General features: G+C 36.4%; 2 protein-coding genes across 3 annotated transcripts; both read left to right on the plus strand.

Moving 5' to 3' along the window:
• The first annotated feature begins 11,340 nt into the window (after positions 1–11,340).
• Positions 11,341–12,191, plus strand: LOC123212235 (major strawberry allergen Fra a 1.08-like). The gene is made up of 2 exons (XM_044631322.1): positions 11,341–11,614; positions 11,715–12,191. The coding sequence occupies exons 1-2, from the start codon at positions 11,428–11,430 to the stop codon at positions 12,014–12,016; spliced, it is 489 nt and encodes a 162-aa protein (XP_044487257.1). The 5' UTR covers positions 11,341–11,427; the 3' UTR covers positions 12,017–12,191.
• Positions 12,192–20,599: 8,408 nt separating this feature from the next.
• On the plus strand, positions 20,600–22,290 carry LOC123211397 (leucine-rich repeat extensin-like protein 3). Of its 2 annotated transcripts, XM_044630097.1 has the most exons (3): positions 20,600–20,948; positions 21,036–21,120; positions 21,214–22,290. In XM_044630097.1, the coding sequence occupies exons 1-3, from the start codon at positions 20,931–20,933 to the stop codon at positions 21,975–21,977; spliced, it is 867 nt and encodes a 288-aa protein (XP_044486032.1). In that variant the 5' UTR covers positions 20,600–20,930; the 3' UTR covers positions 21,978–22,290. The 2 variants fall into 2 exon arrangements, with proteins under 2 accessions (XP_044486032.1, XP_044486031.1); XM_044630096.1 differs by having other exon boundaries at positions 21,036–22,290.
• The last annotated feature ends 1,836 nt before the right edge of the window (positions 22,291–24,126 follow it).

Here is a 24,126-nt window from a genome sequence, read left to right on the forward strand (position 1 = left end):
AAATGTTGTCATAACCAAATTGTTATATGAGATATCTGCTTTTATACCCCAATGATGTATCCTTTGTTGATCCACTATAACTCTGATACCCTTTTTAATATAATCAACGACTACCATATTGATAGCCCTAATAAAAGACTACATTAACTAGAGTCAATCTAAGTTGATAGATATACGTGACACTTTAGTGATCCCAACTCATATGATCAAATGCATCATAATCCATCAGAGGATTTGTTCCACAAATATTAGGTTACCATATATGTAAAATCCTTTGGTGGGTCAGCCTAGTAAATATGCAATTAATATGCACCTATGTGTTGCATCAAGTTATTGAAAACAACCTTGGCACATGAGATTTTTTACTACCTTTTTGTAGAGCAGTTCAATACAGTGATAGTGTTATCGTATTATATATGCCCTAATTCAAGAAATATTGAGGCTGCAACTATTTCTAGAATGATCGCTAATGTGCATGTAGGGTTCTCATGATAAAAATTCATGTTGATCTCCTTGTCACAGTTTTACCATTAAAAAAATATTTATCTTGATATACATGTAAACATATGTGCTTATATATAATGTATACCGCTTGTAATTGTATAAATATGACTCATCATGGATGTATATTGCCAAGAAGATTGGTTGTAGAGTGCCAACTCCAACAATCAGTCTCTTGGACTGTAGCCAATCATTCATGCAATCAACATCGAATGATTGTATGTGCCTAACATGCTTTTGTTGCGACATAGCAATACTAATATTATAGAGACATCACAAGTCATTGGTATTAAACAGGTTAGTGAATCTTTCATTACTCAAACACTTTGGTCAAGTGAAATCACATAAGTATATGATTAGATCATATGGTGAGATCGTGATTCTATAATTAAGTATTGGCACAGTACAACAATACTGGATTGACTATGCTCAGAATCACAACAACTTAAAAAATGAGTTTTATCATCCAATTCACCTTTACAACTACAATTAATAATGCATCATACTTGGTTACAGAAGTAGAATTCGTTGCAACCACATTGAACTAATACATATAATCTTACTCAATCAATGTTCCAATTCACAACTTGGAATTAGGTATCATTGTGTCCTCCAATAGTGATTTCATTTTCTCTACAAACAAAGAAAGTATCCATATTCTTTCTCAAGAATTCAATTTTATTTCTTGATAGTTATCCATTAACAGTAGTTTAGACACGATCAATATCCTCTATAAGTTCTCGAAGAACCTAAGAAATTAACAAGAATATAAGATGGTGTATGTGATGAATCAAATAGTTTTATTGGTAAGTGTGATGAATCAAATAGTAGATGCTAATAAAATTAAAATAATTCTTTCTTTTTACTTCTTGTGTTAAAAATCGTAATCTCTAAGAAAAACATACATAATGTGACATAGAGAGATATACTTTCAGATTCTTTTATGTTAAATCTTGTTTAGGTATACACTTTTACTAATGTTTTGTAATCTATACAATCTATAACAATAAATCGCAATATTATCAATATAGACTACCTTTATTAATCTGTTATCAAAAAACATTTGTATAATCAAGTTTTTTACCATTGACAAGTGCAGTATTTCAATACTAATGATTGATATGTTATTGATATATAGTATCATAAATGTTAGAACACTCCTCTAAATTTTGTATACACATGATTCATCTTCATTTTGATAAAGTCAAAATTTTTTTGTGGCTTTATTGAAATTGGTATTTTTAGTTATATCTATGTAATTGATGACAAACCTTTTATGTTATGATTTCTACACACTTAACGTAAGTGATTATGAGGACATCTTTTGACACTTTTGTTGAGTATTTATGAATAAAGGTGCTTTAGTCATTTTTTTAAAGATTTGCATTTTAAATTAAGAATTTCATACTTATTTAGTCAAATATAATAATATTTTTTTTATAAGATAGTACTTCTAGAGAGAGATGTTACAAGTTGTTATCAAAGTATAATTTTGGTATCCAAGAAATGTCTAAGTGTATATAGAAAGTTGAATAAAGTTAAGTAGGTCTCTTATGTTATGCTAACCACACTTGCAAGTTGGTCATAATAAATAAAGTTTAAAGTTCTTACATACAAAATTATTTTTATAAAATAATGAATATGAGTTTTATAGGTTCATAATTAGGAGATCGAAAAGATTAAATAGCAATGCTCCAACTACCAACCCATAGAATGCACAAGATACGAGGACAACTACTTTGACCTCCTAGCAAAGTCTTAATGCCACTAATATCAAGAACATTATTCATGAGGTATTAAGGGAGCAAGTTAGCGCTCCATGTAGTGTTAGTAAGCGGGTTGTGGCACCACTAGTGTCTATTGTACCAAAGAGGACAACAGAAAAGCAAGAGATGACATCGGTTGTCAGTCTAGACCCAACTACACCCGATATATGGTTTGCCAAGTATACACCAACCTTCAACAAATGACCCATCCATGTTGGCCTAAAGTAATGGAGAGTGTGTTGTTGTTGTTCTAAATGTTTGATTTTGAGAAAGTCAACTATATCAACTACCTTCTCAAGGGAGACTCTTGCGTTTTGTGAAGGATGACCTATTGGATCTGGGTCCACCTATGACGGGTCAACCCTACCTAATTTGATTAACTGCCAAAGAGCAGTTATTAGCACTTAATTGGCGGTTGGACTTTTATATAAAAAGTCTTAACTGCCTCCCAAAGGGTAAGGAGATGAAATGAGAATACTATTTTTACAGAGAACCCTTCCCTGCCAAAATGAATGCACAGTAAATGAGTCTCCCAAATGGAAATCAGTACATGGGCAAATGGCGTCGTGGAAACAGACTAACGTCAACACCTCGCGTAGAATTCGAAGACGCTTCATCGAACACATAAATGGGTACGTAAATTCTATTTACACATTTCACAAAATTCGGATCCTGGCATGTTTAATTGTTTCTAACATCGGTATCAGAGCCTAGGATACATATTTGTTATGTTTTCTATAAATGATATTGCGTATATTATACAAATTAGAATCTGAATATAGAAATTTGTTTAAAATTTCGTTTTTGGGGATGAATTTAATTCGGCCAAAATTGCATGAAATTGGTGTTGGGAAACATGTTGGATGAATGCTAGGAATAATATTACATGTTTTAAATTGAAAATCAACTCGAATTAACGCTGGAATCGATCGAAATAGACCCAAATCCGAGACCCAAGGTGTGTTTTTTCTTGCTCACCATTTCGATGGATTCCGGCGCCATCGGCATCGAAACTTGGAACGATTGAACTTTGCGTTGACTGGGCTTCAAAAGCCCTATGGTATTGTCACCGAAAAATCGTCAGAAAATGGCCAATTAGACGGACAACAAGATTAGGGTTCATCGTGAGTTTCGGGTCAAAATCGGGTTGGAAAAACCTGATTACCCAAACCGGAGGTCAACGGGTTGGTCAAGACCCGAACCAGTCAACGGGTTAACCCGTTTAATCAACCGGGTCACCCAACCCGGATCATGACCCATGGATAACCCGGTCAACTATTGACTAGTCAACGGTCAAATAGTTAACCAATCAATGGTCAACATTTGACCGCACGTGGTGACCAATTCTGGCGTGTGAAGGCACATGTAAGAACGTGAAGGCACGTGACAGCGCGTCTGAATCATCAATGGTGCGTGAGGGCGCGTATAGATATATATACGGCATGTGGAGGCGCGTGCAGTGTTTACTTGGCGCGTGAAGGAGCTTATGAGCTTATTTCCGCGCATAAACACCCACTTTCAGTGTGCATTGGCACTTGAATCTTGTTTTCTAGTCCTTGGAAGTTGTGTAATACTTGAATCGGTATATGAGATGTGTTCCATGGGTCTTACGGCGTATAATGACATGTAATATCTTATTCCAATTCCCGAAAACACATATTGGTGTTTTAGGATACATGTTTCTACTTCATGCAAATTTATTGATTAGAGACCATCACGTTGCATGTAGAAATTATCAATATCCTATTGAATTCTCTTAATTGGGAAAGAGAAAATATCTATACGTAAATATGATCCCCGTTATCAATGATCTTATTCGGGACAAGAATTTGAAACTTTTTGGGACTGAGTGGATTCATTACAGCTTGCTATAGAGTGACGCTTAGTAATGTATGATAAAATATTCATTATTTTATCGTTATTCCCAAAACTATCGTAATGTGAGGTATTTGACCTAACACAAATGTAATAGAGACTTTATCATGGATAAAGTGACTCAAAGATCGATACGGGTTGATGAAATGGTCCTAGTCAAAATAGATGATACATTCGTTGTATCATATGTATTTGTTAAGTGTAGGAATTCTGAGATTGGTAGAATTTAATGAAATTCTCATCTAGAATTAATATTGGCCCAATTAGATTAAAGTTTAAAATGTCAAGCATTTGTGTCATGAAAGATGATTGGGAACATAGTGAACTTTCGATTCTGTGCCTTATGTAAGATATTTTAAAATTTTAATACGTAATTGCGACAATTGATGTGTATTTGATTGCATTGATAACGTTGTGTCTGATAGATGTCTCTGTGATCTAGTTAACCATAACATCTTAGAAAATGATGGCTGATTTGAATGAGAATGATACTGAATAGAGAGAATTAAACCATGTGGCATTTGAAATGCACAATATCCTAGGTGAGCAAAAGGCTTTAGAGGCTGTGAATCAGGTTAAGATTTAGTTGTGGCTGACTAAGGGATAGAAACCTAATCAGTGTCTTACACAAACGTGATGTGGACGCACATCACGCATGTAAGAAGCAAGATCCACTTCGTGTGATATCTTGATTAGTTTCATGATTATCAATCTGGTATATAAGTACCATGAAAGTTTAACTGCATATGCCATAAGTCTGGTTTTAGTTGAAAAGTTTGGAGGAACTGCAGTCCTCAACTGATGACAGTTGATTTTTGAATTTGATTGAATGTCAAATCTAATTATGAAACTAAAGTCAGCTACGTGTAACCTGATACATGAATAGGAGGTTCATTTAGAAAAATGATTTCTTCTCGAAAGTGGGAGTGTATCAAGGTACATATGACCTATAATGAGAAAAGAAGGACTTTTGTCAATTATTCTAGCCACATAAAATTTGAGGATAAACGCCTATGAGGTAGCTGAATTTTATGCTCATGCATACGTTACAGAATCAATTTTCAAAAGTGAGTGGCTCAAGTCCTTATATAAGAAGGAGATCGTTTAATGCTCAAAGAATAAGAACAAGGAATTGAAATGAGAAGAGTGGCAAAAGTACTAAAAAAAGAGATGAAAACAAGATGAGTAGTTGCAATAGAAGCAACAAGAATTATATCGCCTGTGAATGAACAGAGATGAAAATGATAGTCTTGTTTAAAATCAAGTGATGTAACTTTGATTTTCTGGTACTATGATATTAACTGAGTATTATCCTATGTGGATTATAGACTCTGAAGCCACCAACCAAGTAGTTCATGATAGAAGATTTTTAGTAGATTTCTATCGAATTCTGAATAAAGTGAATTGGATATATGTAGGCAACAACACAAAGTTTGTAGTAAGAGGAATAGACACAAGCAAATAAGTTTTGCAGATGATTGAATCCTATACCTACACGAAATCCAATATGCTCCAAATATTCAGTAAATCTTGGTCAAAGTACTTGTTCTTTTTAAACTAGGATATAATTTGAATTTCTCTGGGTGTTTTATTGAAATGTGATAGAATTGATTTCTACAGATTTGGTTTGTTGGTTGAATGGTTATATGGTGTTTATCACCTTACATTTTTGATAATGTTAAGTTTTTCATTATTTGCTTCTCTTATATATATGGAAATGAATGCAAATAAATGGCATGTTACATTAGGGCATGTAAGCCAAGATGGATTGAATAAATTGGCTTATGAAAGTTTATTAGGAACTTTCACATAAATAGAATTGTCCATATGTAAGGATTGCCTAGTTAGAAAAACTTCTAAAAACCATTTGACAAAACTATATGAGTTTGACTTCCTTTGCAATCTATATACTTAGGTATATATATTTTCCTATGAATGTAAAGTTTGAGAATGTATCTCATTTTTCATCACTAATGATGATAACAATGTTCGATTTGGTCTTGTCTACTTGATCTCCCATAAGTCAGAAGCAGTAGACTGCTTTAGACACTATATAATTGAGGTTGAGAATCAATTAGACAAAATATATAAGAGTTTTATGAACTCATCGAGATCTTGAGCATTTGTTCCAATAGTTCAAGGAACTGAGTAATGAAATCAATAGTATGGTAAACAGTAATTCCAAAAACTTTGCAACAACCGGTGTAGCGAAAAAGAGTAATTGAACTCTATTGGAAATGGTTAAGTCAGTGAAAACGCAAGCAAAACGTCAAGTCACTTTGTGATGATATGATATTTATTGCTGCTTGAGAACTTAACCGATTACCTACTAATCCAGTTGCTTCTACTCCCTATGAGTTATGGTCAGATAAAAAATCTAAGTTAATTGATTGCAACCTTAGTGGTTAGTAATATCAATCCATAACTTTTCCCATAAGTTAGAGTAATTGGGACTGAGAAGAAATGAATGTATCTTTATCAGATACGCTGAGCACTCCAAAAGGTATGTGTTCATAAGGGAGGATTTCGTTGGAAGATTAATTGAACTTGTATTAGAGATACTACATTCATAGAGGATATTTTTCTTAATAAGGATGATGTTGATAATAGGTTTCATCTGAATGAGATGAGAAAAGAATGAAGATGGGTATATCTTAACGACCATTGGTTGAGTCCTAAGATATAAGACCTATACTTATTCTAGTTAGTGGGAGCAAATGCAAATGAGCTCCAGCCTATTTCGGATAGTGGGAGTAATGATCTTTAATTGTTTGTTTCATTCATCTCACCCTAGTGGGAGCATTGAGATTAAGCTTTAATCTATTTTGGATAGTGAGAGCATTAATTCTCAATTGCATTGGAGTGGACGTCCAAAAGTATTCAAGTGACGTTTTTTTTTTAAATGAAAACAAAGTTTTCATAACCACTCCCCAAGATGATAAAGAACCTGAAATAAATGTCTCATCCTTTGATAAGAAAATTTTTGAAATGCATTGGAAGAAGAAATAGAATACTCAGAAAACAAACCAATTCTAGGTTTTGGTTGACTTATCGCTAGATCGAAAATTTATTGGGAATAAATGAGTTTCCTAAATTAGTCATAAGGCAAATGGCTCAATAAATATATATAATTTCGCTTAATAGCGAAAAACTATACCCAATAAGAAGGTATAGATTGTGTAAAAGGATATTTTCGTCATTTATAATATTTACTTCAATGTATTTGGTTTTAGCTATAATAACACATTTGAATTTAGAATTACACCAGATGACTGTCAAGACAATTTTTCTTAGTGGAAAACTTGACAAAGAAATCTGCATGAAATGAGATATAGATCTTACTGTTATAGGTCTGAAGCGCAGAGTGTGCGAGCTTCAAAGACATTGAATGACCTAAAACTGTCATCTAGATACTAGTACTTGAATTTTAAAATGATTAATCAAGACCGTCATGTCTATGTGACAAAGTCTGATGAGAAATTTGTAATTCTATCAATATGTGTGATGATGTATAAATAGCTAGAAATGATTTGAAGTAAGTGATAATCATCAAAGGATGGTTGTCCATATCTGTGACTTGCAGGATGTGGGTAAACAGAATATATATTACGAATTTACATTTAGAGGAATTGTTCAAAGAAACTTTTGACTCTGTCATAAGAGCGTAATATTCAAAATGTTCTAGAACAATCCAATATGGTATATTGTGAATCCGTTGATATTCCTATGACAAATGACGAATTATTGAGCCAAAAGAGATATGTCCCAAAACTTAAGATAGAAGCAGAGAGATGTCAAAGGTTACCTATTCAGATGTCATCAGATGTATTATGTATGCTATGATGCGTACATGCCCAGATATTTATTTTGTTATTGGGCTAGTTAGTCGATATAAGTAAATGTTGAAAAGAGCACTGAAAGGCTGTTTGTAGAATTTTTGATATTTTTAAGGCTCTGTGGATGATTGATTATGTGATTAAGGATCAAACTTGCGTTTGATTGGCCATTGAGATGCCAATTGGGGAAGTGTTTTTAAACCAACGCAAATTAGATAACAGCTAAGTTTTTCTTACTCCAAAAGGACTCATATCTTGGAGCGATAAGAAACAGAGATGCGTAGCCGTATCCACATTGGAAGCCTAGTATATAGCCTATTCAGTAAATGTGCAAGAAACTATTTGGTTAAGAAGATTCTTTGTGAATCTGAGTAAACATGACAATATTGTTAGAGCAATGGTTGTCTGTTGAAATGAAAGATCTTAATTTTTTTATAAGATAACCAAACGTATCGACACTAGACACAACGTAATAAAAGACTCAATTTCCAAGAGGAAAATGAACGTACAATATAATTCTACGCATTGTATAGTCACTGATCCTTTGACTGAGATTCTTCCAAGAAAAGTATATCTTGTACATGTTAAATTTCTTGGATTGCGTAGACAATGATTGATGAGTGTTGAGCTTATATATTGTACTAATGACACAACGTCGAAAACCATAAATTTAAGTTCATTTTATGTTTTGAACTTATGTCCCAAAATTCTTGGGTTTTCACTGCATACACATCGTTTTTAGCTCAACAAGATTGTAATGTCACACAAGTTAGAGATTGGCTCACTCACACGAGCAATCGCCTTTGGTGCTGAGAAAGCGAGCAAAGATGAGACATTATTCTTGAGAATTGTGATACTGAGAGAGCATACCAATGGGAGACAAATTTCTCAAGAAAATATTTATTGAAATAAAAATGTCGCCTTGATGATTGATCAAGATGAGGTCATAAATAGATATATTTGAAAATGACCGATTTGGATTCCCCACGTCCAAATAACTTGTGAATGCCAGATGTGAGTTCTTAATATAAATAAATACCTGCAAGTGTGAAGATGATTAAGAACTCAGGTTAGGCGCTCAGGGTAGCGACTGAACTAAGATCTGTACAGTGTTGTGAATGACATTTGAGAAAATACACACTGTAGCACATGATTCATACCATGTGTGCATAAGTAAGACGACCAGTTAAAGTAGTGGAAGGATGAATCCCTGCTCCTTCACTATATGAGACTTTATGAGGATTAACTCATGTTAGTACCCTTTGACTTTTTACTGTTGTTCGATATTTACTCGTAGTGTTGCTATCTTAGCTTGGAACCTATGGCCACGCATGATTCGGTCTATGGAACATGACTAGAAAAACAGCTAAGTTTAAATTGAGAATTTCAAATAGAAAAGGAAGACTTATATATATTATGTGTGTCCATTGGCTAGCCGATCATGTGACTCATATGGAGATTGGACTTGATCATGGATATATAGGAAAATAACACAATGAAAAATGAGGGATTAAAGGGAGCTAGTGTTATCGAGTAAGTCTGGGGTGCTGCGAGCCTAACGCTTTATTTTTGTTTTATTCGAGTTGAAGCGGCTATGCTATTCCTAACAGATGCATAGTAATTAGCTCCCAAGTGCAGGTTGCTCGCGAGGTCGCACGACACATTTGCAAGTATGAAACGTACTGGTATATGAGATTTTTGTGGCTAAGCATTTGGTTTGGGTCTTCCATCATGTGTGAGTAGGAGATATTGGATCCGGGTCCACCCATGACGGGTCAACCCGACCCAATTTGATTAACTGCCAAAGAGCAGTTATTAGCGGTTATTGGCGGTTGGACTTTTATATAAAAAGTCTTAACTGCCTCCCAAAGGGTAAGGAGATGAAATGAGAATACTATTTTTACAGAGAACCCTTCCTTGCCAAAATGAATGCACAGTAAATGAGTCTCCCAAATGGAAATCAGTACGTGGGTAAATGGCGTCGTGGAAACAAACTAACGTCAACACCTCGCGTAGAATTCGAAGACGCTTCATCGAACACATAAACGGGTACGCAAATTCTATTTACAGATTTCACAGAATTCGGATCCTGGCATGTTTAATTGTTTCTAACATGACCATAGAGACATAAGATATGGCAAAGATCACTTAAGTAGATTATAAAAAGTTATTTGAGAAAGTCAACTATATCAACTACCTTCTCAAGGGAGACTCTTGCGTTTTGTGAAGGATGACCACAGAGACATAAGATATGGCAAAGATCACTTAGGTAGATTATGAATAGTTATTTGACAATAAGCATAACTACATAAATGACTTACCTTTATATATTTATTTATTTATTTATTGAAATTAATGCAATCATTTGATTTTACGTTTGGTCTATTTCTGATGAAGGATATATTTAATTTTACAAATAAACATTCTCAAGAACTATAAAGAAGATATCAAAATATTGTAAATGATATGAATTGGGTTGAAAAGTGTAAATAAGTTTTACAAGTGATGAGAGATACCAGATGAGAGACTTTATTAAATAAAGTTTATTCTCTTTGTACAAATCATGACATTGATGATTGTGTTTGGTCTATTTCTAATGAATGAAATATTTAATTTTACAAATAAACATTCTCAAGCATTACCAAGAAAAAATCAAAATATTATAAATTATATGAATTAGGTTGAAGAGTGTAAATAAATTTTACAAGTAATAAGAGACAATGGATGAGAGATTTTGTTAAATAAATATTATTCTTTTTGTACCAATCATGACATTGATGTTCCAAATATGAATGATAATTTTTTTATTTAAGGGCAATCACAACGCAAGACTTAAAATATCACAAACATGCATTATTATAGTATTAAAGTATTTTATAATGTCTTAGATATGTAACTTTAAGAGTTGAATAATCATTTAATAAAATAAACATGGGATTGCTTATTTGTAAGTTTAGGGATATTGTTCTCACATTCTGGGTCTGTCACCGGACGTGGGTTAATAAACATATGGATATTCTCCTGTGATTGTTAGTGATTACCGATTAGGCAGAAAGCCAAAATATTCCACAAATTTAAAAAAATTTCTGACATTAATTAAATCAGTCACAAAATTCTCGTCAAGAGGTCCTCCTCTTCAGGTTTACTACTCGGGCTGTTCAAAGCAATGCCCCAGTTTGGTAAGCCCCAGCCAAAGTAAGTCGGCGCAGCCATTGTTTTCCGTTGAATAAAATCTTTGAAAGTTTATACAAGAGATGTCCAGCAGCCACAAAAGGAAGTCTTTGAAAAGCTTGTGTTTCCTGTAGTTGCATTGTAACTCGTCTTTGTAATCATGCTTAGGGGAACTTGTTACCAACCCACCATTATAAATACTTCAGAGTAATCCCTTACACTGCAAAAAAAAATTTTATGTGATATTCTCTTCTCTTTACTTCAATCTACAAACAAACATGACAGTAAGTACTTTTACACAAGAGTACAAGTGCCCGATTGCGGCTCCGCGCATGTTTAATGCCCTGATCTTAGACTCCAACAATCTGTTTCCAAAACTGTTTCCACAATATATCAAAAGCATCAACGTGATTCAAGGTGATGTTGGAGCTGCTGGAAGCATTGAGCAAATCAACTTTACTGACGGTTAGCAATCTTTGCTACCAGACCAATCAAACTTATTTACATTAAGCTATTGCTTTTCATACTACTAATAGATGCCTTTTTTCTTTTGGGTAACATTCAGGTACTCGATTCAAATATGTGAAGCATCGAATTGACGAAATCGATGAAAAGAACTTGGCGTGCAAGTATACCATGATTGAAGGAGATGCATTAGGAGATAAGCTTGAGTCTATTGTTTATGAGGTCAAATTTGAGGTAGATAGTGATGGTGGCGGTTGCATCTGCAAGATGACGAGCCATTACCACGTGGTGGGGGAGTCTGAGATCAGAAAAGAGGAAATTGAGGCTAGCAAAGATAAAGTTGCCGGAATTTACAAGATGGTGGAGAACTACCTCTTGGATAACCCTCAAGTCTATGCATAGTTTAATAATTATTCTTCAGTTTGTCTATCTGTTCTAGATCTCTAAGCATGTGTGTTGTTTCTCTTGTGACATGTCGCTATGAATTTCTTTTCCGGGATCCATGTATACCAATGAATTCCCACTTTTATCAGTGAAAATAAAGGGCAATGCCCCAGTGCATCAAGATTTTGACAAATTTATCAACCATTCCCTTCTAGAACTTAGTAAAAATCAATCAGGAACTTGACAAACTTTTTTTATTTCCCTGAACCTTGCCCAATTTTAGTAGACAAGTAAACCTAAGTCGGGTAATTCAAGGTTTTGTTTATAAAGATTCTTTTATTTAACCATTCAAATTAACTCTGAGAGTCAGACAAGGACAATTTAATATCTTATTTTGTAGAAAATTTGATATATTCGATAAGTTTATGATTTTTTGCCTCTCCTTTTCTAGAGTTGTTAAGAAAACATAAAGTGGGTTATGAAGCACGTGTAATTACAATTTTACTATAAAGACAACTTCAAGAGGATCAACTTTAATTCTTAAGAAAATTAGATTTTCATAAGACAAAACTTTAATCTAAGTCAAATCAAGAATAGGAATACAGTGTTTTCATTTTTTTTCTCGTATAGATCTCCTGAATGCAAATTAGTAAAGCAAATGTTGACATGAGAGCCAGCCTGTAACAACGTGCCAAATATCTCGTGCTTTCAATCTTAGGGAATCACTGACTGTAGGCCGAGACTATAAAGATCCCTCTACTTGAACTCCGAGAATCACAGAACATAAGGAATAAAGAGCGCCATCACCAACTGATTGAATACATTTCATTGACCCACAATAGTATTCTTCATGTTCAGCATGTTACCAAGTGATGTTTAAAATAACTGAAACAAGGATCGGCAATTCCTTAAATCTTTTTTCGACTCTCTCTTCTACCTCGCAAAAGAACTCCATTTGGTATGACTGACAGGTCAGGATACTCAGTGGTGTGAAAGTATATGTTTAAAACAAAAGAGGAGTCATTAAAACGGGAAGGGTATTAAAACTTTAAAAAGAATTCTTAACTCTCTTTGTCATGTTTATGAAACCTTCGAATTAATTATTTAAAATATATATATATATATATGTTGAAAAAATGTCTCAGCAGCTGCTCTCTCGCAGATCTGGTAATGTGTGAAAATGTCATATTGTTGAACTGCAAATGAAGAATGACTAATAATGTCTTTAGGAAGTTGTTTATTTTTAAATTGTTAGTCATGTCTTTATATCCGTAGATTTTTTTCTTTTTTTGTATGTTTAAATTTTTTTATATAAGAACATACATTGAATCAAGATTATATCAATGATTTTTTCAATTCCCAAATCCCTGTTTTTTTTATTTTTCTATATTTTTTTCTGTGTTGTTTTCTGTTACGAACCTGCAATCCAATCTGTTGGTTCCAGCACGCACAGCAGCTCCTTCAGAAAGGTCTCAGGCTAAGATCTTCCATACAACGCAAACAAGTTGATAGCGGAAAGTAAATAAGAAATTAATTGGATAATGCAACTAATTTGAAGGTGTAAAACTATAAAAATAATAACTCAATACTAATATTATTAACTCAACATCTGATTCATCTCCCAAGTTCTTTCAACAAGGCCTTTTAAATAGCCACCAAGAGGTAATACTAACTTATTTTAGGAATAATATTAATAATAATATTTTTAAATCTTAAAGAAAATATTTCCTAAGTCAACTAATATTTTGCTGCATATTTCTTCTCTGCTTTCCAATATATGCTGTTGCAGAATATTCTGTTGCCTATTTCTTTCTCTGTTTTCCTTTATACGCTACTGCTGAATATCACATCAGGATTCTCTAAACTGGTAGCTTCCATATCTTCTGAATTTCCCAAGCTGACTCCTTCTGATTTTCCTAAATTTTCTTGCTTCCTTCCTTTAATTGCACCTGGGGTCCTGCGCGTATAAACTTTTGTTATTAGGCTTCCATCAATACCCCCCGCAGCGACTCGCACCTTGTCCTCAAGGTGAAAAAGGGGAAATTGTTCATTCAACTCGTCATAATCCTCCCAAGAATTTTCGTAATCAGGTAGCTGGTGCCATTTAATGAGAACTTCCAAACGTCCTTGTAGAGAGAACCGAGTACCCAATAGAGATTCTGGTTGCAATTGTAACTCCAGGTCTTCAGACAAGCAATTTGGGAGAGGCTGTGGCTGAATTGTAGGTCCAATAACTTTCTTTAATTGGGAAACATGGAAGACAGGATGAATCCTACTCCCTGAAGGTAGGGCAAGCCGATAAGCAACCGATCCAATTTTTTCTGTAATCTCAAATGGGCCATAGAAGCGCGGGCTTAATTTTTCATTTGGTCTGCGAGCCAGAGTCTTAAAACGATACGGCTGAAGTTTCAAGAACACTCTATCCCCAATGTTGAAATGAATCTCTCGTCGATGTAAATCAGCTTGTCGTTTCATACGTTCCCTTGCGCGATTGAGTTGATCTTTCAATTCTGTTAAAATAATGTCGCGTTGTTGAAGGTAGGTATCCACGTCATCAATCTTAGATCGTTCGGTTCCCCAACGTAAAAGCGTTGGGGGCTCTCGCCCATATAAGGCTTTGAATGGGGTCATACCAATGGAGCTTTGGAAGGTGGTATTATACCAGTATTCGGCCCAAGGGAGCCATTTGGGCCAATGTTTTGGCTGTTGCACACAGAAACAACGGAGATACGTCTCAAGGCCTCGATTAACCACCTCAGTCTGTCCGTCTGTTTGTGGATGGTAAGCACTACTAAATTTCAGAATGGTCCCCACTAAGCGAAATAATTCGCCCCAGAACTGGCTCATAAACAAACGATCACGATCGGAAACGATTGTCCTAGGATATCCATGGAGTTTAACAATTTCCCTACCAAATAGTTCAGCCACCTCCTTAGCAGTGTACGGATGTGAAAGAGGGAAAAAATGACTATATTTGGAGAGGCGATCAACGACCACCAAAATGGTGTCACCTGTTTTGGTACGAGGGAGACCTCCAATAAAGTCCATAGATATATCTTCCCAAACCCTCTCCGGAATAGGCAGTGGTTGCAATAGTCCTGCTGGGCTCATAGCTTGATATTTATTCCGCTGACATACCTCACAACAAGCTACATAATCCTGAATAGTTTTCTTCATGCCAACCCAATAAAATACTGCCGCTATTCTTTTGTACGTACGAAAAAATCCTGAGTGACCCCCAAAAGGAGAAGAATGAAATTCTGATAAAATTGTAGGAAGGAGCTTAGATCGTGGTGAAATTACCAACCTTCCCTTATAAAATAGTGTGCCCTTCTTCAAGGTATAATTAGTATAACTAGTAGGATCACGTAATAGTCCATGAATGATTCCCTTATAATACTCCTCGGATCTGACCTCTTCAGACAAGATATCGCCTTCTACCCAGTGGGTTGTAGACATAAATGATAAGGTAACCGAGTCAGTTGATAAGCGAGACAATGCATCTGCAGCCTTGTTTTCCGCCCCAGGTCTATACTGAATTTCGAAATCAAACCCCAAAAGCTTCATCACCCATCGTTGTTGATCTCCACTGATAATAGTCTGTTCCATGAGATACTTAAGACTTTTTTGATCTGTGCGAACTACAAAATGATTTCCCAATAGATAATGCCTCCATTTCTGCAATGCAAGTACTATAGCCATTAATTCACGCTCATACACCGATTTTGATTTCCCCCTAGCAGTCAAAGCTTGACTCATAAAAGAGATAGGTCGTCCACCTTGCATTAACACCGCCCCAATCCCTGTGGCCGAAGCATCAGTCTCAACAACAAATGTTTGTGCAAAATCAGGTATAGCAAGCACTGGTACCGTTGTCATGGCAAGTTTAAGAGCTTGAAATGCCTGAGTAGCTGCCTCCGTCCAAACGAAAGAATTTTTCTTAAGTAAGTGTGTAAGTGGGGCAGCAATTTTACCATAATTACGAACAAACCGGCGATAGTATCCAGTGAGTCCCAAAAATCCCCTGAGTTCACTGATATCCCGTGGCAAAGGCCAATCAACCATACTCTGAATCTTTTTGGGATCGGCGGCAACCCCATTAACTGAAATGATATGTCCCAAGTATTCCAACTTAGTGACAACAAAGGAACATTTCTTTTTATTCAACACCAGGTTATGTGCAGAAAGTAACTCAAGTGTCGTTTGTAAATGACTAAGATGATCAGCTAGGGTGCGACTGTAAATCAGAATATCATCAAAAAACACTAAAATAAATCGACGAAGGTAGTCTCGAAAAATCTCATTCATCAAGGCCTGAAAAGTGGCTGGGGCATTTGATAATCCAAATGGCATTACGAGGAACTCATAATGCCCGTTATGTGTTCGAAAGGCAGTTTTCTCAATGTCACTATCAATAATCCGTATCTGATGGTATCCTGATTTCAAATCTAATTTACTGAAAATAGAAGCTCCTGCAAGTTCATCAAGTAACTCATCAATGGCTGGTATAGGAAACTTATCTGGAATAGTAAGCTTGTTAAGCGCGCGATAGTCCACACAAAAACGCCACCCTCCATCTTTTTTTTGAACCAATAAAACCGGGCTGGAGTAAGGGCTAATGCTTGATCTAATTATTCCTGCCTGGAGCATCTCCTTGACTTGTCTTTCCACCTCATTCTTCTGATGGTGAGGGTAACGGTATGGCCTAATATTTGGTGGAATAGCACCCTCGATCAATTTGATGGCGTGGTCATGTGAGCGGTGTGGTGGTAGTCCTGTAGGTGCCACAAATAAATGGTTGAACTGATCCAATAGTGCTTCAATTTCAGGGGAGTCAACCTTAGTTTCTTGAACATCTGCTACTGCCAGCTCTATCCAGTATCCAAGGCTTCCAGTTCGGATGGTTTTCCAAATCTCTTTAAAAGTGGTCTCCTGGGTAATAAGGGATGGGTCTCCGTGGAGAGTTACCATTTTGCCGTCCCACTCGAAACTCATAGTGAGGGCCTGCCAATCCGTGCGAACCACCCCTAAGGTAGACAACCAATTTACTCCAAGAATCACATCAACATTACCCAACGGAAAGACATAATAATCGTGCGTGAACTCTACTTCACCTAGCTGCATCGAGACTGCTGAGCAGATACCACCCCCTTTAACATTTTCTCCATTTCCAATAGTTACTTGAAAATTTGATTGAAGCACAGGAAGCTTAATTTGAGTCGCCAATTTCTGAGAAATAAAACAGTGAGTTGCGCCACTATCTACCAATACCACTGCTGGCACTCCATGAATGATTCCCCGAAGCTTTAGTGTCTTTGGAGAGCTAATGCCAGCGACAGAGTGTCGGGAGAGTTCAATCGTCGCCCCTGTTGCTGGTAAAACGTCATTGGCTTCTTTGTGTATTCCATCATCCTCTGCAATCTCCTCTTCACAAAGCATAAGCCGAAGTTGCCTGTAACGACATTGGTGAGTAGGTCCGTATTTTTCTCCACACTTAAAACATAACCCTTGAGCAATTCTGGATTGTATCTCTGGTTGGGAGAGACGACGTGAACCGGAAGAAGATGACGACGATGGCCGTTGTTGCACTGTAGAGGTTGTTGATTGGGCAGGTAGATTTACGGATTGATGTGGTCGGTCATTGAGGAAGGACGAGTTATCAGGGGTGGGGGGCTGTGGAGGCTGTAATGGCTGTGGTGGTTGATTCCACTTTTGCATTGGCTGGTGGAGAGGTGGAGAGAGCAGTGTTTGTGGTGAATTAAAAAACTGTGTCGGGTGTGAATTTGGGTCAAGGTGTTGGGTGTAGTTTGGTTGCTGGGATGGGTAAGGTAATTGTTTTTGGTTTTGATGAATGTGGTGAATATATTGTTTAGGGTTTGGGTTATTATTTGGGTTAGGAATTGGGTTTATATTTGAGGAAATAGATGGGCTATTATATTGGTGTGGCTTGGGAGACGTTGTGTTATTAGTAGGCTGGAGTTGGGTTGTGTAATTTGGGTTTGGTATGGAGACTAACCCAGCTATGGCCCAATTTCTTTGTTCTACATCCAACGCCAACTGCATCAGAGAGCGCAAATCTGGAGGTGATAGAAGTCTTACTTCTGCTTGAATTCGCTCTGACAACCCTGCTAAGAAGGCCCCTCTCAACCAATCCATAGACACTGTAGGTAGCATGGCCACTAGCTGCTCAAATCGTGCCCTGTATTCTGCGACAGTACCCGTTTGCCGGTGGAGAATCAGTTGCTCGTAGGGTGTTCGATGTTGGGACGAGCCGAAACGGAGCAACAATTCTTCCTTCATCTCTCTCCACTCTCGGAATGGTTGCCACAGTTCCCGAAATTGTAACCAGCTTAAAGCTTCCCCTTCGAAACAGAGGATTACTGCTGGTATCCGCTCTCTTTCATCCATTCCATACATCTGGAAATAACGTTCTGCTTTGGCTATCCACCCCCATGGATTTTCGCCATTAAATATTGGGAGCTCTAACCGTCGTGGGTGACTATCGCGACGCCACCCTGGTTCGTAAGGAAAACGCCGTGGTGGAGGTTGTATTCTAAAGTTTTCTGCATTCCTCATCCTGGCGCCATTCACCATGGGAAGTGGTGGGAATTGTTGGTCAACTTGTTGTAATTGAGGTTGGAAATTTTCCCCTGTGATTCCTCCAGTTTCATGTGGGAATGGATGCTGCTCCTGCATTATTGAGGATGAGGGCGTTGTGTGTTCCGCCTCTTTTCCTTTGAGTTCCCGAGACAACAGATTTTTGATTTCATGCAATCTTTCATTGATCGATTCAAATTGAGCAGCCGTATTTGCCTCCCCATTAGTGAATTTGTCATCAATAGCAGCCACTCGTTCAGCCAAATTACGGTAGTTCTTCTCAATTTCTTCCACTCGTGAATCCATTCTTGTCGTTACCATACCCCGTTATCGACGGCTCTGATACCAAGTTTGTTACGAACCTGCAATCCAATCTGTTGGTTCCAGCACGCACAGCAGCTCCTTCAGAAAGGTCTCAGGCTAAGATCTTCCATACAACGCAAACAAGTTGATAGCGGAAAGTAAATAAGAAATTAATTGGATAATGCAACTAATTTGAAGGTGTAAAACTATAAAAATAATAACTCAATACTAATATTATTAACTCAACATCTGATTCATCTCCCAAGTTCTTTCAACAAGGCCTTTTAAATAGCCACCAAGAGGTAATACTAACTTATTTTAGGAATAATATTAATAATAATATTTTTAAATCTTAAAGAAAATATTTCCTAAGTCAACTAATATTTTGCTGCATATTTCTTCTCTGCTTTCCAATATATGCTGTTGCAGAATATTCTGTTGCCTATTTCTTTCTCTGTTTTCCTTTATACGCTACTGCTGAATATCACATCAGGATTCTCTAAACTGGTAGCTTCCATATCTTCTGAATTTCCCAAGCTGACTCCTTCTGATTTTCCTAAATTTTCTTGCTTCCTTCCTTTAATTGCACCTGGGGTCCTGCGCGTATAAACTTTTGTTATTAGGCTTCCATCATTTTCTGTGCCATACAAATTGTGACAGAATTGTTGTCTGCTTTTTGGACTTGGTAACTGTAAAATTTCATTAATATCAGTCATTCATTGCACCTCATGCTATTCTGAAAGGTAGAAGGACAAAATTTTTTAGTGGCTCAGTGAAAAGATATTTCTTTAGATTAAAAAATTTCAACAAGATCAAACAATATCCAACTTTAAGATCTCCCTGCCAAACCCATTATTTTAAAACCAAGGCACAAAAGCTTCTCTAGGTGCAATTTTTTTCTTCTGTATTGTGCAGAGACTTGGCCTTTCAGTCAAAGTGATCCTGGGAAAGGTTATCAATTAATCTTCATTAATCAATATTATAAGTGAGAACTCAGCAGTTTTTTAATTGTCCTGGAGAAACAGTGATCTGGTCCCATCTAAAGGGACCTTTACATCAAAGTGTTGCACCTTCTTCAAAAGTTTACAAAGATTGGCTGAGATGGAAACCTCAAAGCACCATATACCTGCACCATTTCAGGCAATAATTACAGAATGGGAGATACTTCAGTAAAAACTAATGCATTGACCAAGCTCACTAATTAAGTTAAAACATTTAATCAAAACAAGGGATTAGATTAGATGCTTGGTAACCTAAATGCAGTTTCTTTATTCTCAAAATAAAAGTCGAAGAATTGTTTGGAATCAAATGACCATCCAGTATTTTTCTTTGTCTTTGATATCTAAACCAAAAGGTCATCAAAGTGTGGTTTATGTCTCAATCACAAGGTAAAGTTCCCATAGAACTCTCAAACAAATCTTCCCTTAAAACCTTCCATCAATCTTTCTGAAAGATGACTTATGCTTTCCAGCACAAATAAACAAGAAATTAGTACACCTTTACTTGTGACAAAAGGATTCTCCAAGAGTGGATATCCTTACATCTAAAAAGCTACTTTGACTCTTTTCAATGCTGATAATGAAGCAATGAATGTAAAAAACAAAAACAACTATCATCTGTTCTTCACTTTTAATTTCCCTTTTTATGGTCGGTTTTGGATATCCAAAATTGCATACACATCTCTCAATTATAAATGGCCATCCATACAAAAACAAATTCCCTTTGCCACTCTATGTCAAGGTCCATACAAAGCACACTGACCCCTCTTTTGGGGCCAACCTCTGCTCTCCTTGCCCCTTTAGGATTTGATAATGACTTCTCAAAGCAAATCAAGCAGCAATATTTCTTTCATTTCTCTTTCGCCTTGAGAAAAAGTGATTCCTTACATGTCCCACATCATTTTGCCTTTCCAATATTCCTTCCCCGGGTACAAATAAATGCCACCTATTGATTCTTCATTCTCACTCTCCACAATTTCCATTCCCTACAATACATTTCTCTTGGTTTCCTCCATTTTTCCTCCAATTGTCTAATGATTCCAGAGTTGGAGGTACACTTCCTGTCATTAATGTAGATTTCAATGAAATTCATACATTGTGCAACGGTATCTAACCATTTCTGTTCTCCTTAAATGCAGAAACCTAAAGTCACTGAGATACAACTTCGAATGGACTGCAATGGGTGTGTACAGAAGATCAAGAAGGCTTTACATGGCATCAATGGTAAGTTGCAACTATCTTTCTTTAATATTTTTCATTCTATTTCTGCAGTATTAACATGGAAACATAATTATGAAAACTCATTTCTCTTTCCAGGTATATATGATTTCTATATTGATTTCCCCCAACAAAAATTAACAATAATAGGGTGGGCAGACCCTGAAAGGATAATGAAAGCGATAAAGAAAACAAGGAAGATCGCCACAATATGTTCCCGCTCAGAAGTAGCAGAATCTAGCAATCAGCCACCAGTACAACCCCAAGAGGGTAGCTGTGGTGGACCAACCCCTGAAGCAGCAAACCCTCCCCCTCCACCACCAGAGGGTGCCAATCCACCAGCAGAAGCAGCAAAACCACCTGAACCACCAAAAGATCAAGCACCACCACCACCAACATCAGAGAATCCGCCACCTCCACCAGAGAATCTGCCACCACCCCCAGAGGTGCATCCCTCACCCATTGCAACAGAAACCAACACCAGCCAAAAAGCAGGTCCCTCCGGGCCAAAAGATATCGGAGAGGTTCATGTTATACACCACCACCCTCCTGACTACACCTACGGATATGGTTACGCACCCAGCTACAGTGGACACTGGAACAGATACAATAATGGCCAGAGGTTTCAACAAGCTGCACCTCAAGATCCACAACCCATCTACGTCACTCACAGTTACAACACTTATAAGCCATCACCTTATGTCACAGAATATGAATATGTCAGGTCACCACCAAGATGTGTAAACTACAGCCAGGTGGACCACTACAATGAAGATTATCATAACAACAATAGCTATCACAACAATGGAATTATCACATCAATGTTTAGCAATGAATATCCGAATGCATGTAGGATAATGTAGAAGGGTTTAGGGGTTGATGATCAGTCTGAACACATAGCTGATTTATGGTTGGTTTGCTTCAGAGGGAGAAACTTGAAAAAGAATACCTAAATAAATGATAAAACTGTCCTGTGGAAGTAATGTTTTGTAATGAGCATGTGAAAATACTTAGTTAGCTAGGGAAGAATGAGATTCTAAGCTTCTTAAGTGCTGGGAGAATTGATTCCTCTTTCTACTTCTGACATAGCCAACGACTAAGACACCCCTGGCTAGGTACTTCTTTATTGTAGAAGAATTCATTAAAGATGCTATTAGATTACAAAAACACTGATCAGCCTTCCATTTTTGAAAAATTAACATCCTTCAGATTATATATCATCTATATCTCCATGCTTCTGCCATGTCAAAAGATTCCATAAAGATAAAAATGTTTTCATAAAATGCCCTTCCAAAACAAAGTTGTGTTGTTCTCAAACAAGTAATCCCTAAAGCTTCCACACCCCCCCACACAAACCCCCCACCCCCTTCTTTTCAGCATTTTTCTCAATTAAATTTTCGCATCAACAATCTTTGCTAGATGATCATAAAAACTTAAAGAAAAAAAAGGGAACCCATATCACAGAATTTTCAATTATTTAAAACAGAAGCAATCTAATCAAAACTGGGCACAGATATTTAAGAAAGCATGTTATATAAGGCACTGCAACAATTTTTATGTAGACGATGGATCAAGAACATTGTTTTGCTGCAGTGCCTTGTGAACATTTGTTACCTATGGTTTGTAGCAGGGTTGTTTATCTACTTGAAAGGCAAAACAATTCTGCCCCAAGAGAAACACTGATAATTACACAAAGAAAAAACAATTAAAATTGGTAAATCTTCATGGTGGAATCCAGTGTTCAGAAACACTAATAAGCGGATCAAGAGTAGGATGTTGACAAGGGTAAAATAAATAATGGAGGAATCATGTAAATTAATATTCTAAAGACCCTGAGTTTGCTTCAAGGATCGCAAATGCTTAAGTATCAACCAGATCCAAACCACAAAACTAAAAGGTACTAAAAATCAGTGTTTCCCGTCCTTTATTTATAAAACAGCATGTTCTTCCCTCCTCACTTTTGGATTCACATTCATACAAGCACTAAAACAAGAATCCAGTACACCAAAAATGAACCAAACACCACATATATTCTTAATTCACACATTGGTGGATATAAAAAAACATTAGATAAACTGCAAAAAATGTAATTCTAAACAGGTGTATGCAGCTTCAAGAACACAGAACTTAAAGAGAAATAAATCCAACTACAAGCATTCAACAAACTGACCAAGCCTTCAGCAAAAACCTTAAGCAGAAACACATAAAAATATGGTACAAAGACAAAAAGACATGTGTGCACTTCCTAATCTTGTAGGTTACTTGACGAAGTATAAAATTTTCTTACACCATTTTTAATAAAGTCCCCTCAACAAGAAGTGAATGTGCAGAAACCCAACTTAACTGGCTTCAGGTATGCACGGCTGCACTAAACACAGGAAAGCACATACAATAGCAGTGATAGAATAAATTGCAAAAATGCTTGGCTTGTGTATCTCATAACAAAAGGACTCTCTTACACTGGCACTTGTGTTTGGGACAAAAAGGTTACAGCAATGAGACAACAAATTCAAAAAGGAAAAATCTGTTCAAGTTACATCTACCCTTCTGTTGATAATTACCCGGAAGAACAGAAGAATTTTCGCCCCATGAGCATGATCCATAAAAGTTAGTGAACAGAAAAAGAATAGATACAGTTTTTAAGAAAAAATAGGAATAGGACAAGAGCCTTGCAGAGCTAGACCATGGAAAGCTGAACATTACCAAAATTGCACCACCAAGACCAGTCAACAAGCTGGTGCAAAATGATGGACAGCTAGCCCTCATCAGACAAAGCTTCTCTGACTTAAACCAACACAAGGGGCACAACCATATATAGTTTTTGAACCTTAAAACTGAAAACAGCAACAAGCCTCAGAAGTTTTGTTGCTTAATAGAAGTTTATAAAGAACTTCAAATCAAGCTCCAAAGTGCAGTAACATCAAAAGAAGGGGAAGGAAAAGAGAAAAAATTTCTATGATTAAAAATAAGGGAAAAAATAAAAAAAATATTTTGTTAAAAAAATTTAAAAAA

The sequence above is a fragment of the Mangifera indica genome, chromosome 3 (assembly GCF_011075055.1).
Source record: "Mangifera indica cultivar Alphonso chromosome 3, CATAS_Mindica_2.1, whole genome shotgun sequence".
Taxonomy (NCBI): Eukaryota; Viridiplantae; Streptophyta; class Magnoliopsida; order Sapindales; family Anacardiaceae; genus Mangifera; species Mangifera indica.